This window comes from Emydura macquarii, unplaced genomic scaffold (assembly GCF_026122565.2).
Source record: "Emydura macquarii macquarii isolate MOO-44397 ecotype Brisbane River unplaced genomic scaffold, CSIRO-AGI_Emac_v2 contig_968, whole genome shotgun sequence".
In the NCBI taxonomy this organism is placed as follows: Eukaryota; Metazoa; Chordata; order Testudines; family Chelidae; genus Emydura; species Emydura macquarii.
In genome coordinates this window covers 7,712,476-7,728,617 of record NW_027131105.1, presented here as the reverse complement: position 1 = coordinate 7,728,617, position 16,142 = coordinate 7,712,476, and the positions used below count along the sequence as shown (strand labels likewise).

At 56.8% G+C, this 16,142-nt stretch overlaps 2 protein-coding genes across 7 annotated transcripts; one reads left to right on the top strand and one right to left on the bottom strand.

Annotated features, from left to right (window-relative positions):
- Positions 1-3,597: 3,597 nt before the first annotated feature.
- Positions 3,598-10,745, bottom strand: DRAP1 (DR1 associated protein 1). 2 transcript variants are annotated; one of them, XM_067544083.1, is made up of 7 exons: positions 10,642-10,745; positions 7,379-7,451; positions 6,829-6,922; positions 6,170-6,289; positions 5,322-5,412; positions 4,809-4,894; positions 3,598-4,344 (listed from the first exon to the last, which is right to left on the bottom strand). In XM_067544083.1, exons 1-7 carry the CDS (start codon positions 10,681-10,683, stop codon positions 4,197-4,199), a joined length of 654 nt encoding a protein of 217 aa, XP_067400184.1. In that variant the 5' UTR covers positions 10,684-10,745; the 3' UTR covers positions 3,598-4,196. The 2 variants fall into 2 exon arrangements, with proteins under 2 accessions (XP_067400184.1, XP_067400185.1); XM_067544084.1 differs by lacking the exon at positions 6,170-6,289.
- A 1,294-nt stretch (positions 10,746-12,039) lies between these two features.
- On the top strand, positions 12,040-15,769 carry CUNH11orf68 (chromosome unknown C11orf68 homolog). Of its 5 annotated transcripts, none has more exons than XM_067544079.1 (3): positions 12,040-12,057; positions 13,142-13,332; positions 13,563-15,769. In XM_067544079.1, the coding sequence occupies exons 2-3, from the start codon at positions 13,322-13,324 to the stop codon at positions 14,335-14,337; spliced, it is 786 nt and encodes a 261-aa protein (XP_067400180.1). In that variant the 5' UTR covers positions 12,040-12,057; positions 13,142-13,321; the 3' UTR covers positions 14,338-15,769. The 5 variants fall into 5 exon arrangements, with proteins under 5 accessions (XP_067400180.1, XP_067400183.1, XP_067400178.1 ...); XM_067544082.1 differs by lacking the exon at positions 12,040-12,057 and adding an exon at positions 12,089-12,203 and having other exon boundaries at positions 13,259-13,332; XM_067544077.1 differs by lacking the exon at positions 12,040-12,057 and adding an exon at positions 12,093-12,203.
- The last annotated feature ends 373 nt before the right edge of the window (positions 15,770-16,142 follow it).

Genomic DNA, 16,142 nt, shown 5'->3' with positions numbered 1-16,142 from the left:
GCTCAGTGGGGATGGATGGAAGGGGGGCTGGGAGGACAGGGCCAGGCAGGGCTGGAGGGGGGCAGGCATTTCCATCCCGCTACCCTGAGTCCCAGTACTTGCTTCTAGCTTGGGGGGCCCCTTTTGAGTATGTCACTGATCCCCCAGCAGAGAGACTTGTATTTTTGGTGTCCCCCACATTCACAGCCATTGTGTTGCCATGACAACAGAAATCTGCCAGGCCTGGAGAGGGACATGGAGACCGCCACTTGATGGATGAGTTGAGGAATCCCCCCCTTCCTTTCAGCAGGGGGACAGGGAGCAAATACTTGTATGCTTGGGTTTCAGAGCCCCTCGCGTGCTCAGTCAGGGTATCACCATGCTGAAGTTTCACATGGGAGGAGGGGGGTCTATCAGGGCTATCAATGCCCCCTACCCCACCCCTGATTGAGCATGGCCAAAGGGGTAGCAAGGCCCTGGAGGGAACGGGGCACCACCTCTAGCCCTCTGGAGGTTCCTCCCAGAGGTAGGGTGGGGCCTGCCCCGGAGCACTTTGAATTACTCTGCTGTGTTCATTCCCCTTCAGCCTGGCATCCCTAGTGGCCAAAGAACCAAACTACCCCAGTGGAGATAGCAAATGGGAAGGGGTCACTGGCCCCCTTGAATCACCCATTTCCCCCTCTCTGGGGCCAGATCAGGGCTGGTGCCCCTAAAGAGGAAAGGCTCTGTTTCCCATCCCCCTTCTTTCCCAAGGCAGCTAGTCCCCCTCCCAAATAATCATGCAATCATTTTACAGGTAAGGACACCCCATGCAGAGCTGGGCATAGACTCACCCACAGTGCCAGGTCTCAGCCACTTTGCCTTTCAGAGGGAATGGCACAAACAATGTGCTTGTGTAACCCCTGCTAACAATGCATGGAGCTTTCTCTGGTGGCAAGAGCTCATACCTGCTGTGCTACCTCTGCACTTGCATTCATTGGCCTATAGCTCGATGGGCAGAATGTCATCATCCTTTTAAATCAGGAAGGCTCAGATTCACTCCTTGGCCAGGACCCAACAAGAGTGCACATCCTAGGGCCAGGTCACATCTTCACAGTGATGTTACACCAATGTGGTTTGCTCACTCAGTGCAGCAATGTGAATTGACATGCATCTGCACCACTTTGCAACACCCTTTCTTTGGCTCTGCACAGCTCTGCATCAGTTCAAATTCACCACACAGCATCCTAGGCAGGGACTGCCTGGAGTAACATTCCACCACTTTGCTCTCGGAGCCCCTCTCCAATTTAGCACCATCTTTCTGGAACTGTGGGCACCAGAACTGGCCACAGAATTCCAGGAGCAGCCGCACCCATGCCACAGACAGAGATCATAGAACCTCCCTACTCGAGATTCCCGTTTATGCACCCATGCATTGTCAGATGCTTACCAGAAACGCCAGGAATTTGGGGAGTGAGGGTCAAACTAAAACTCCCATGGTTCCTCTCCTGACAGCTGGTCATTTTGCCCAGTGCCTTTTCTGAACTGCCAGCCAGCACAGCTGTCCCATTGCTGAGCCCCCAGGATCACAACAGTCACTAGTCCAAAGAAACGTAAGTGGGGTAAAGTAATATCTTTTGTTGGACCAACATCTGCTGGTGAAAGTTGGTCCAATAAACGCTATTACCTCATCTCCCCTTGTCTCTCTAATATCCTGAGACAAGCTCGCAGACAGCACGTACAAAGAGAACATTAGACTATTCAGTCTGAGCTCTTGCCTCTCACAGCCCAGTCCAGCCCTCTGCTGGGCCCAGCAAGCTGTTATTGGCTCTTCTTGGTAGGCATCCAGCCTTGACTTGAAAACTACACTTGGCTGGGTTGTCTCTAGCCCATCCTCAGACATCTCCCCCTCCCCCCCCCGAGCCAGGGAGACAACCCAGGAGTCCTGACACTTCTGATTCTAGCACCAGCTCCCACACAGTTGTGGGCCCAGTTATAAGATGAATTGTGTCTCCCTCTAGGGGCGGATCCTCCCACAGACGAGCAGGAATTTGCTTGTAAAAGGAGCTGGCTTTTCCCAAGGCACTTAGAACAGGGAGTGAGACCCGCTCCTCCCCAAAGAGAGGATGGGGAGGCAGGAGCTGCGAAGAAGGATGCACTTGCACCAGGGGACTGGGAGAAAACTGGAGCTGCAGTGGAGTGTGGGGACAGTTAGATGATGGAAGTGGACTGTCATAGCCCAAACCAAAGGCAGGGGGAGAGGTCAGGGGACATAGCCCAGGCCAATGGGGCTGGTGTTTTGGAGCAAGGATGCTGGGTCAGTCCCTGTAGCGGCCAAGGATCCCATGGTTCTTTCCAAACACCCTGATGGTGCTCTCCCCTGAGAGGGGTCAGGGCCCTTTCCTTCCTGCATAGATGAGGAAGCTGAGGCACCAGGGAGAGGAACTAGCTAAAGGTGACACATTGAATCAGTGGCAAAGCTGGGGATAGAACCCAGGCATTCTGGCTCTCAGCCCACTAGGCCCCACTCCCCTCAGAGCTGGGGATAGAACCCAGGCATTCTGGCTCTCAGCCCACTAGGCCCCACTCCCCTCAGAGCTGGGGATAGAACCCAGGAGTCCTGGCCAGCTCTGTTGCCCTTCTCCAATAAGAATGACCCCATTGTAAATTTCACCCCAAACACGGCAGGATTCTAGTGAAATCAGAACTTTATTGAGTCAATACAAAAATCAAACAAACCCGTTAAAAGTCACAACATCCCAGCTCTCAAGGTGGCCGCAAGCCACACAATGTTTAACTCTTCATCCCTGTTCCTCCCACCCCAAGTTAACTTAAAGCACCCACACCCTGAAAGGATGCCAGGACCCACCCACTCATGGAACCAATCCATTCCCAACATGTCAGAGCTGTGTGAAAAGGAGCTGTGGAAATTCCTGCCTCTTACAAACCTTAGGGCTCGGCTTCATTGAGGAGCTCTGGGGTTTAGCAACAATAAAATAATGGAGACTGAATCTGCTAAATACCCAGGAGGGAAAGGAATGGGAGGAAGGGAGGGGAAAAGAAGCCAGGAACCCTGGCTCCCAGCACTTCCCTGCTCTAATCAGTAGATCCTGCTCCCTTCCCAGGAGACATGGCTCCCAGGCCCCCTCAGAGGAGGGAGTGCAAATGGCATGAAGGAAGGAGAACGTACAGAGCCTGGGAGGTTCATTTTTAAAAAGAGGGCTCAAAACCCCTATCCCACGGGTGAAATCGAGGAAGCCGGGTGTGTGTGTGGGATTCTGATGGGTGAAACCACAGGAGCATCTTCCAGTGTGGGATACAGTTATGCCCAGGATAGACATGCCAGAGACACTGAGTCCTTTCATGTGAGGTGAATCCCTCCCCAGCCCTAGTTTCAGCCCCCTCCTTCAGATTCATGCTAAATCAATCATCAGAGCTGAGTGAATTTCACAGGCAGTGGCCGGAGAGCCAGGGGGAAGCTGCTTTGAGATTCACTGTGTCCCTCCCGCCTCCAATGGACGTAGGAACAGCCAGTACAAAGAACCCCCCACCCAGGATTTGAGAGAGCAATGCTGGGAGGGCAGGGGGGAAAGAACAGGGGGACACTGCACCAGGGCAGGGATGGAATTGGATGTCCTGCTTCTAATAAAAAGGGATCCCAGTCCCCACCAAAAGCCATGGTTACTGAATGGAGGAGGGGGAGGGCCAGAGCTGAAGGTGCCACTGAAAAAAATCCTACCCGATGCCAAAGAGGCCCCCGTGACCTGACAGACTGGCACTGCCAGGGCCTGGAATGGAACTGAATGTCCTAGACAAAGCAGAATGGATCACACCCATAACACCAATACAACGGCTAGCCCTACACCCTCTGGGAAAGACACCCTGAGTCTTCGGAGCCGAGGAGGGAGAAATCAAACCATAATTCAAAAGGGAGTGGGGGGTGGCTGCTTTATCCCCATTCCTGTCTCTGGAGACACCTGGAGCTAATCAGTGGGTGGCTCAGTCATGCCCTGTCCATTGGGGAAGGAGACACAGAGAGAGGGGCAGCGAGAAGGGACGGGGCAGTCTGGGCTCTGAGAATCAGGGGTTCGAGCCTAACCCAGGGATACAATAAAAATAAACCACATGGAGGTAAAATGATTTTCTCTCTTTTTTTAATAAATTTAAGAACCGCCCCCACCCCACCACCCCCCACCCCTCCAAATGTAGCAACTAAAACAAACTAAAAGGAAACAGGGCTACGAGTCATAATCTTCCTCTTCCTCGTCCTGCGCTGCGGCGGGTGGTGCTGGCACAGAGGGCATCATGGTGGGCAGGGCCCCGGAGACAGGCATGGCCATGGTGGGCTGTGGGGGGCAGGTGAAGTGCAAATATGGCGCCGGAGAGCTAGAGCCAGGAAGGGGAGAAGGAATAAGTTTAGTTTGGGGGAGGGAAGATCATCTATCCTGTATCCCTCAGCCCCACCCTTGGCCCAATTAGACCCATGGGCCCTTCCAGTATCCTTACCCTGGATTAGATCCATAGGCCCATCCATCCTGGTATCCCTCCACCCTGGCCCCATGCCTGGTAACAATCCCCAGGGGCGAGGCAGATGAGTTTCAGGGTCACTCCATCTGAATCATACTTACTACTTTTAGGCTTCTAGTTATCACTACCCTTAAGTAGCTGACACTCTGCTCTGACCACTAGATCCCACTCCCCTCCCTGAGTCAGGGATCAAACCCAGAAACCTTCCCTCCCTGCCCAAGATCTAAGCACTAGCCAGCACTGCCCAGCCCCTCAACACTACAGGGATAACGTGAGGCTTGGCAGGCCCTACGGATCCTGACTGGCCAGGCCCCGATTCGTACCTGGGGAAGTGGGTGGTAGAGCGGCTGGGGGGCGTGGACTGGGACGTCTCCTCCTCCCCATTGCTCTCGCTGTCCTCAGAATCCTCCTGTGGGGGCAGGTTAGGCAGAGGGCTCAGCATGGAGATGGCACCACCTGGGGGACACAGTGACTGATGCTCCCCAGAGCTGGCCCTATGGGAAACTGAAGCAGAGGGGAAAGGGACTCACCCCGCATCCCACAGCAGGTCAGTAACAGAACCGGGAAGAGAACACAAGAGTCCGGGCTCTCAGCACCCCCCTGATGTAACCACTAGACCCTACACCGCTCCTGGGATACCCAGCCCAGCTGGGAGGGGTAACCTCCTAAGATGGGGTGAGGAAATGGCATTCCATACCCTTCACCACCTGTGCCCCATGGAGGATGACCTCCGGCTCCCAGCATCCCAAGCACCTCAGCACGGCTCAGCCAGGAGGGGGCACTGCTGCATGCAAGAAGGAGCCTGAGGGCTGGGAGACACCTCCCACCAGATTCACCTCCTGCTCAGAATCTGTGCCTGACTGCTTCGGGTCTTTTCCTTTGCTGCTGGTGCCGCCGTTCTTCCGCCCGCTGCCCGGCTTCCGGCCCCTGCATCCGGAGAGAGACCAAGGAGTCATTAGGGGCACTGCTAATGGATGGGAGCTCCAACAGAGACTGGTGCAGAAGGAATCCCTTGACTCACGCAGGGTCACCCAGACAGTCCCCTGACTCCACTGCAGGGCTCCCTGGCCACATCCCACCCCAATGTCCTTCAGCAACACTTCGGGATTCCCCCACCCCAGCCCCCAACCTGGCCAAAGCACTCCCTACTGGGACAGTCACCTATGATGTATCCCAATCCCCTCTCTGGGGTGCAATGGGGAAGACGTATTTAGGAATCGCTTTGCCACATACTGTTGCGCAGCCATCTCTGGTGTGGAGCATGGTGGCTGGGTAACAGCACACAGCAACGCTGCACAGGTTTGGGGTAGGCAAAGAGAAGCCCCACACCTAGTTCTGATGGCAGAGCGGGGGTTTTGGGAGGCAGAATGGAATCAGCAGAATGGGAATTTAGCCACGACACTGAAGTTCGTACCAGAATTCTTAGTGAAGTGTGACAGCCATCTGTAGTGACCACCATCTGTCGGTGTCTCCCTGCAGCACAGCACCTTCTGTGCTGTGCTGGGGCCAGCAGTGCCTAAAAGGGGGCATGCCCCCTACTGAGGCTCCCCCCTTCCCATTCTCTGCAGCACAGAGTCCCTAGTGCCACACTGGGGCATCAAGGCCAGCAATGATCATGAGGGGAGAGTCCTCCCTACTGAGCCCCTGCCCCACTCCCTGTAGCACAACGCCTCCTACTGCCCACCTCCTCGAGACCTTCTCGCCCTCAGCGTGGTTATCCTCCACATCTCCCTGCATGTCAGGCACCGAGGCCACCAGATCCTTGAGGAAGTCGAACTGCTGCTCCAGCTCTATGCACTGCTTCCTGCAGGGAGCGGAGAGCAGCTCAGACTCGGAGGGAGGGGACTGCCACACCCTCACCCCCAGAAACCCAGAGGACCTGACCCCCAGACTCTATTGGCTTCTTGAGGGTTACTAGAGATCCCCCCAGTGTATCCATCCCAGCTGGGGATGCAGGGTTTAACCCCACCCCCTTCCCCCTGTAGTAACACAGTAATCACCATTACCTCCCTGAGCCTCAGCCCTGCTAGGGATTAGTGCTCTACCCCCCGACCTATTCCCCCCCTCCCCCGCAGTTTAAAAGGGGAGAAACTGAGGCACAGAGGAAGGGAAGGAACTGTCCAAAAGTGCCCCAGTGAGTTGGTGGCAAAGCAGGGAACAGAAACTAGGAGTCCTGGCTCCCAGCCCCCTGCTCCAAGAAAAGTGAGAGAGGTCTGTCCATAGCAGGGAGGTCTGGTTGTGAAGTAGATCTGGCATTTCCTGGCTCCAGTACCGCAGGAGTTAGGGCAGAAAGTCCCCAGCTGGGCAGAAGGGGGTGTGTGCACATGGAAGGGGGGTACTTACAAGTGAGAGGTGGTCATGGTCTTGGCATTTCTGGACTGTGTCACCTGACAGGCCTTCCTGAGGAGTGATTCCAGGAAAAGCTCCAGCGCCCGGGCTAGAGCAAGTGAAGGGTTAAGGGAACTCAGCACTGGGATCAGAACCGAAGACTGTTGTACTAAGAGCATCGCTCATGCAGATAGAACCCAATAGTCCTGGCTCCCAGCGATCCCCCATCCTGCTCTTATCCGCTAATCCAGAGGTGAGGTGAGAACCCAGGTGATCTGGCTCCCAGTCCCTCCCATCTCCCAGTCTAAGACCACTCCCCTCCCAGAGCTCAGACAGAACCCAGGAGTCTTGACCCTCCACCTCCCACTCTAACCATTAGAGAAGCTCCCTCTGATTCTCTGTCTAACCTGCTGTTGTAATTAGCCACCAGCCAGGGTGATGAAACCCACAGAGTGATGAACCAAGCCTGGCTGGATGGGAGATTCCTCCAGGATTGCCCAGACCACAAGGCGGCAATTGGGGTTCCAGGGGTGGGAACTGGGCACCACAGCTCTCCCAAGGATACATATAATGACAGGGACAGCAGCGGCCACCTTCCCAATCTCCTCATCTGTCTGCATGATCTTCTTGATCCGAGCCTGGAGGGGAGACGAAAGTAAACAGTTAATATCAGGGGCTGGGGGTTATGTACTGCACCAAGAGCCCCGCCCTCCTGTCAACCCTCAGAGCAATGAACAGAGAAGGCCACCCTAGAGAGGAAAGGACCACATCTCATTCCCCAGAATTAACCAGGGCACTGCCCTGGGATTCTCCCTAACAGTGAAAGGCCCCAGATCCCATTCCATGTCCCCCAGAGCCAGCCAGTCCCTGGACCTAGGGCAGGATTTGTATAGTCCTAGTGCATTCCCTGGCCCTCTGCTTTATCCACAAGATCCTCTCAAGTTACTTCAGATCCCCAGACACAGGTGCCATGCACCTCTGCTATTCTTGCATCACAAAGCCACTCCTTCTCTGGGTCATCTTCACTGAGAACGACGCTGCATTCCCCAGGGAGGCTGTCGCCCTGACATGGGTTGACACAAGAGCAGAGTCTCCATGGATCACTGGCTCCTCAGCCTCTTTGGTGACTAGGAGACCTGTCCCACAGGTTGCTGTTGGGCAGGAGCCAAGGCTGAGAACCATCAACTTGTTCCATGCCTCTCCAGCCCCCATGGGACATCACCTCATTGGTAGCCTCACACCAGAGCTATTCCCTGCCCCTATTATGGCTCTGAGCCCTCCCTGTGCCGTCACTTAGCAGCGCAGCAGGACCTCCTGTTTCTCCCCCCCCCCCCCATGAGATGAGGTCCAGCCTCAGACTCCACCCCTCCAGATGCCAAATCAATGCTCTTTCCTCCATTGGAGTTCGGGGGTTGTGTGTGTGTGTGTGGAAACCAAAGGATATTTGTGTCCATGTCACAAGGCAATAACGTCCCCTACCCCCAGTTAAGGGGCAGACCACAAGGTGTCAGCTGTCACAACCCAGGCATAAACTGCAAGGATCAAAGCTGAGCCACAAGCCATTGGAAACGGGCTCTCCTGGCACTGCACAGATCCCAACCCAAGATTAGGGGGCCCCTGTGTGCCAGATAGTGCATGGACCCTTATCCAAGACGGGGGGGCCCCCATGGTGCTGGGGTCCCTGTTGCACCAAGCGCTTCACACACACAGTCATTGCCCTAAAGAGCTTGCAGTCTAAATAAAGGAAGTGTTGTTATCCCCAGACTACAGATGGAGAAACTGAGGCACAAAAAACATGTCTTGCCCAAGGTCACAGAGGGAATCTGTGGCACAGCCAGGCACTGAACCCCATCCCGGTGCCTTCACCACAAAGTCTGAACCATAGCTTTGGGAATTGAAGGGGGTGAGGGGGATAGATTCAGTGCTGTCAATTAAATTTCACAGTATAAATCCCCAGCTGGTGGACTCAAGAGATGCGGGGAAAAGAATCACAGCTTTTATTTAAAGCAAAAACTGTGTTCCTAGCACTTGGAATTTGCAGAGAAAAAACTTGACATCTTGATCCTTAAAAGCTCCTCCCCACCAGAGGCAAATAAAATGAACCCCCCGTTGATTCCTTTTTTTTTTTAAATCATGTTTTTAAGAGCCTGATGCAGGATTCTTATTCACTTGAGAAAGACAACATAAGTCATTTGGTGGACGGGGGGAGAGATGGGGAACATTCCCCATTTGGCATCAGGATCCCCAGCCCAAGAAAGGAGGAAATGAAACTGACAGGGAAGAGAAGATGAAACTGACCAGGCTGCTTTCAGCTCCCATCCTACCCCAATGCTGAAGATGTGACAAAGACAGAAAAGGGGGGCTTTGTGGTGTGAGCAGGCCCTACTGAATCCAAAAGTAAAAAGAGGCCCATTTCATCAGTAAATCTATCCCCTTCTCCCCCAATACCAGCTCCCTCCTGCCATTCCAATAAGACCCTTTCTCCTTTTGACTGAAGCCCCCCAGCCCTACAGTCCAGTCCTCTGGGAGGAGGGTCCAGAACTAACCCATTTTATGGAAAAGGGAGCAGAGGGAAATGTCCCTTCCACCCTTACTAGGACCGCACAGATGACAATGCTGGGGCTGGAAACCCAGGAGTCCTCCCTCCCAGGGCCAGGGATAGAACCCAGGAATCCTGAGGCCCCTCAAAGACCATTGTCACTGGACAGGGGACACTGAACCACACACATTCCCCCTATTGGCCCACCAGAGTTGATGTCCCAAAGGATAGATGGGGGAAGGAGAAAGAGGTTCATAATGGTTAGGGGGTGTCTGTGAAGAGCCAGACCCCTATATGGGTTGGAGGCACTGACCAGAGAGGTGACGGGGGGAGATGAGGCTTTATCTGGGAGGGGGTTGCCCTACGATCTCTGAAGAGGTGAGAGATCAACATAATGAGGCCAGATCATAGGGGGAAAGAGCTACAGAGGGAAGGGGAATCCTTATGGGTATCTATTTCTATCTGGGGCAGAGGGGATCCCTGGAGGGGGAAGAGGGTAGTGGGGACATCCTTATGGGGCAGCAGGGAAACCCAATATAGGGGAAGTGGCTAGTGCAGGGCATGCCTATGGAGGGCACAGGGGGCCCTATAAAAGAGGGGGCAGCAGGGGCATCACTATGGGGGCAGGAGACAGTGTTGGACCAGGGCTGGTGAGGGGAGGCCAGGAAAGGAAGGGGAAGACTAGGTGGGGAGGGAGATGGGCCCAGGCTTCGGGACAGAGAAGATCGTGGTCTGGACTCACTGGAGGAAGGAGGGAGCTAAGCTAGAGCCCGGGGGAGGATGCAGGGTTCACGGGGGTCAGTCTGGCCCAAGAGATGGGGGGAGGGCCGCTTATGGGATGCTGGGGTGGAGGGAGCTAGGCTTGGCCCGGAGGATTTGGAGGGGTAAGAAGGTCCGTGGGGGGCTTAGGCGGAGGCTGGGCCCGGGGGGAGGGTTGGCGTTAGGGGGGTGCCCTTGCGGGACGGGGCTAGGCCGGGCCGAGGGTAGGGTTGGGGTGCCGGAGGCAGGGCTAGGCCGAGGGGATTGGGGTGCCGGAGGGACGGGGCTAAGGGGTGCCCGTGGAGGAGGGGGCTAGGCCGGCCGAGGGGCGGGGGGGCTAGGCCGGCCCGAGGAGGGTTGTGGTGCCGGAGGAAGCTAGGCCGAGGCCGAACGTGTTGAGGTTGGGGGCTGTCCGGGGGGGTTGCCCGGCCCGGGGATCCGGGGGGGGGAGGCGAGGCAGGCCCGCGGGGGTGGGGTTAGGGGGCCGGGGCGGCCCGGGGGGCGGCCGCAGGGGCCGGGCCCGCACTCACTGGCGGGAAGCGCGCGTTGTATTTCTTTTTCTTGCTCGGCATCGCGGGGCTCCGGTTTCGGCTCCGGCGGCGGCAGCAGCAGCAGCGACCCGACCCCAGCCCGCCCCGCCCCTCCCCTCCCCGCGCCGGCTCCCGGCGTCACCCGACGCCACCCGCGTCCTAGCGCCGCCGGAACACGCCAGCGCCGGGCTGACCTCATCCACCGCCTCTGCCCCCCACCCCTCCCCGTCCCTTCTCCAGCCTGCCCAGCGCAGGTGTCAGCCTGTGATGTGACCCTCCAGCGTCCCCCTCCCCGCCCCCCCGCACTGGTGCCCCCTCCCACAGCCTTTTCTCCCCTCTCCCAGCACCATGTCCGCCAATGCCATCTCCGGGGCCCTTCTCTCCCCGCCCTGCACCAGGGTCCTCCTTTCCTTTCAGCTCCCCAGCACTGGGGTCCTCCCCCCCCCCCCACAGTACCAGGCCCTAGGGTCCCACAACTCCGCTCTCTGTCGCCACCACCCACCAGGACTGGGGTCCTCCATCTGCTTTTCCGCCTTCCCTCTCTTTGCCCCCCCAGAAAGCAGATCTGAGAGCCCCTCCTCCATGGTGGAAGGTCGTGGGGTCCCCAGCACCAGGGCACGGAGGGCCCCCCCTTGACTGTCCCTGCAGAGGTGGAGGGTCCAGACCCACTTAGTTCCCGAGATGCGGGCTCCCAGGGATTGCCTGCTCCACAACGACTCCCCACGCAAAGAAGACGGAAGATCCGTGGGATCTCAGGCTGCCCCCCACCAGAGACGGGGGTCTGTGAAATCTCTGTGCCCTCCCCACCCCCTATGGAGTGTCCCTGGCCTGTCCCCTTTCCCTGAGCGGTAGGTTCAGTTCCACGCAGACTGCTCTCCAGGGGGCCGAGGTTCTCCTTACATTGTGGCGCTCTAAGGATTGGACGCACTGCTTCTGCCCTAATATCCTTGGCTCTTCCACCCACTCTCTGCCATCAGCATCTCAGTGCTGGGACAGGGGGCCCTGTATAAACAGCCCCCTGTGCCCCACCCCAAGGTGGCTGCACCTCAGCACGTGTGAGAGGCCCCTTGTAATGGCCCCGACACCCCACCCCAGAGGGCTTATTTGCACAAGCCCACAGAACCCCACTCAGTGTCAGACTACGGGCCAGCCGCTGGGACCCTCTGGCATGCTTCTCTCGACTTTCCACCAGGGGGCGCCGCACCCCAAAACCGGTCTCGGCTTCTTGGCAGGACCGCGGCCGCACTCCCTGGGCCAGAGCGGAGCGTGGGCTTCCAAGCTGACTGCGCCGCGAGCGCGGCTGGAGCGGATTGGTTGCTTTGGCCCCGCCCCAACCCCCGAGAACCCCGTATATTAACCCCCCCTCCCCCCTCGCGTTAGCCCCGCCCACTCGGTCCTGCGCTCTACCACATCCGGGTCCTTCATTTCTACTACCCTCCCTTTCCTTTCCGGGTTAGGCCGAGGCTCCACCCCTGTGGCCGTTACCCTTCCCCCCCCCCGTCTGAGGCGGGGCGGGGCCTGCGGCATGGGGGCGGCCGGGAGCTGAGCGCGGGCGGGGGCCGGTGAGGCTGGGCCCTGGGTGGGCGCTTGCGGAGCTGTCTTGGGAGGGGCCCGGCCGGGCCCGGGCTTAGCAGGGCTGCGTGGGGGAGGGGCCCGTGGGGCCGGCGGTGGAGCCGGCTTTGGGCCTGGCCGGCGCGGGTTCCCCGGCCCCATGGACAGCCCTAGAGGGGCCCGCGCGCTGTGCCTCGCCTTCGCTCGGAATGAAAGGGAGGCTAGAGAAGTGGGGGGGTGGGGCAGCCCCTGCAGGACTCTTGGGTTCTCTTCCCAGCTCTTGGGGGGCAGTGGGGGCGGGTGGGTTGGAGGGGAGCAGGACTCCTGGGTTCTTTTCCCAGCTCTTGGGGGGCGGTGAGGTCGGGTGGGTTAAAGTGGGGGGAGGGGAGCAGGACTCCGGGGTTCTTTTCCCAGCTCTGCTTCAGAGCTGCTGTGTGGGTGAGTCTCTTCCCTTTTCAGCACCTCGGTGTGTCCCGTCTATAATAAAGAGGTTAAGGAGACGAATGCCTGCCAACTCTTCATAAAGCCCCTGGAGATGGGACCTGTCTATGCTGCACCTCCGGCAGCATCTCCTGAGGGCCGAAGAGTCATAATCTTCCAATGGACACTGTGCTATGACAGTTTAGGATCGTCCGGGATGGGGGATAATCGCTGACTAAGTGATACGGGACAAGCCCATTCAAGTGCTTCTGGCCTCACAAAGGGATGGATGTTGCTGGCATCAATACATGAAGTGCTTGTGCCTAAGAGGCGGGTTGTGCCCCCCTGTGCTATACTGGGATGGAAATGGCTGAGTCCTGCCAGTCATGGACAAGTTTAAAAGACACGGGGCGGGGAGGATCTGGATTTTATACCTGGTTGGTATGGCTGTGTTTCTAACTGGGCCACACAGGTCATTTAGAGTGCTCTGCTCTCTCCTCCACAGTGAGACATGATTTTTCTTTAATAGGAAAGTCAAGGCAGCATCTCTGTCGGGTGCGTACAGCAGGCAGCTTGCCGAGCACCGCTACGCAGATCCTTAGTTGGGTTTCCAGGTGGTCTTTACGTTAGTATCATTTGTTCCTAGCCCTTGATTGCTCGTCCTGCATTTGGATATCTGTCCTGCATTGATTCACTTCCGCAGCAGCCCATGAACAGCAGGTAAATTATTCTGGTTCTAATGGGTTGCCTTAATCAGTAGTGGGCAAGGACCCTATGGGATGGGCTATAGGGAACAGTCCTGCCCTGGGGGGATGGGAGCTAATGGGAGTTCTCCATCCATAGTGGGCAGAGTCCTGGGGGGTGGACTCTAGGAGCTGATTCTGCCCTGGGCCCTGCTGTGGAGTGTGGGCTAGATGATGCATCACTGTTTGTTGCACCCCCTCTCCCAGACCCTTCCATCCCAGGTTCCTCCCCTCCACAGTGATGTCTGGCCAGGATGATGGTGATGAAGCGAAGGAAGGGGCCTTCTCGGCCGAGCACCTGGCCGCTGAGTCCATGGCAGCTGACATGGACCCTTGGGTGGTGTTTGATGCCCGAAAGACCCCACGGGCTGAGTTTGAAGAGTGGCTGCAGACCTACCAGCCCTCACGGGTGCCTCGTTTTGGCAATCCTGAGCGCCGCACTGAACCTGTGGGCTGGATTGCCATCTATGGTCCAAACTACTGCCCAGAGTCAGGTGATGTGGTGGGGCTGCAGGAAGCCTGGGAGCGGCTCCAGATCAGTGGGCGCCATGTCACCTTTGACACTATCCGCGAGCTGGCACTCAACCACCGGGTCCTCACTGGCAAGTGGCTGATGCACCTGGACACTGGCTTCAAGGTGGACCATGCCTGGAGTGGCATCGCCCGCTCAGTGTTGGAGGGGCGCTTTGGGGTGGCCAAGGTCAGCCCCGGCTACCCCAACTCGGACCGCAAACATGTCATCTGCATCTACACAGATGATTTCACTGATGAGGAAAAAGTGATGGATGCGGACGCTGCCATCAGGGGCACCGGCATCAAGTGCCTGCTGTCTTACAAGCCAGATGTCTACACCTACTTGGGCATCTACCGGGACAATCGCTGGCACCTCTGCCCCACCATATATGAGAGCAAGTTCGACCTAGAGTGTATCCCCCGTCGCTCCCGTATCATCAACAAAGTCAGCAACACTGAGGTGACTTAGACTGGTCCTTTCCTCTCTCTGACATGCGCAGCTGGCACTGGTGCCCCCCAACTGTGCTCTGAAACTAACTGCATTTTGGTCTGGTTTGTTTGGGGTGGCCTGCACTTAATGTACATAGAACCTAGAGAGGATTGGAGGCCCCCAGAGACTACAAGTCCCAGCATGCAATGCGCCACACTTGTGTAACAGTCTCCCTCTTTCAAAGGGCAAGACCTCTGCTAGTATCCACAGCTGGCTTGAGATCCTCCAATCAGCAGGGAGGAGCATTGGCTGCTGGGAGATGTAATCTCTGCTGGTCACATTTCTACTAAAGTGGGCTATCTTGCAGGAGTCTCAGCCATGTATGGCACTCATGCATGATGAAGGACTGGCCATGCCGCTAGCTGTCTCCACACTAATGAGGTCCCCTCCCTGCTTCCCTGAAAAGCCACCTTTCTCCTCTGTGCTGCAGTCAAATGGGTAGGAGACTAAGGAGAATCTTGCACTGTCCCTTTAAATTCCCCAAGCCCATAGGGTTTACTGGTGCCCCTCTGCATGCTTAACAACTTCACAGTCTGTGTGCTACTGGATAGCTGAGGGTTTAACTCACTACCACCACCTTCCAGTGCTGCTTGTATGTTGAAAGTACCACAGCTCCCAGCAGCCTGTCCCTTAGGGAAATCTCTGAGTAAAGGAGGCAGTCCTGATCTCCGCTTGTACAGCAGCAGCTAGGTGATATTTCCAACAGCCTTCTCTGTAATTAGTTTCTCTCTAGCCATTCCAGACCCCCATGAGTGGGGAAAGAGGTGCCCCACGAAAGAAGGTGCAGTCAGGTCTGTGCAGGGCCCATTAAGGTGTCTGATGGCAGGAGCAGGGTCATGCCTCTTGGAAAATAGGAGGAAGTAGCAGGTGTCCCACTGCCACCCGCACCAAGTAGGTCTTTCACTGAGCTTGTTCTCCATAGCGCTTTCAGAACAAGAGTCTGTGCAAATATGCACCTGCACATCCCTGGCTCTGCCAGCCCTGGAAAAGGACCGTGTGTTGAGTCCACTGAACAGTGCAGCTTGTTTGTTAAACCCCCTTTTGGGGACACTTAACAGCCAAAGGAGGTGTAGATACAGCACTGGAGCCCCCCTGCACTCGATCCTCTGCCTGCTTTAGGAGCCAGGAATTGGTGCCTGAGGTGCTGGCTCCCTGCCCAGAGGCCTGCTCTGCTCCATGCAAAGGTTTGTCTTTAAAATACCTCTCCTGGGCCTTGATCATATCGAGTCCTGACCCTGTGGGGTGGGGAAGCAGGAAGGATCCCCCCTGAACTCTCAGGGCTGCTGGTGATGGTGGTGGAGCAAGGGGATGCTGAGGAGTTTGGGGCTTTCCTGCAGAATGTTTCTCCCAGCTGTTCAGTGGGTGTTTGAGATGTAAACAGGCTTAATAAAAACAACTCCTCTCCAATGAATGGGATTCCATTTCCTGGGGGGCAATGAGGCTACAGCACCCAGGGGAGGGGGGCAGGCCCAATGCCAGCAGAGTGCCCCAAGCACTGTTAACATCCCCCCTTCAGTGCAAAGGAAGGGGCAAGTCCTGTGTTACTGCAAGTAGCTGCCCTATTGCCAGGTGTTGATCAGGCAGGCAGGGAGGGTGGATGGAGGGGAGAAGGGCCTTGCTGTTGCCCTGGGTCACCTGAAAGCTCTTACACATCCCTGGCCTCTTGCTTGATGCCTGGGGTTAAGGCAGCCTGGAGCAGAGATGCCTCTCCAGAGGAATGGGGGGGAAATCAAATAGCAGGGAGTGGCTAGAGGGCTGCATGTAGGAATTGGGGAGAAGGGGAC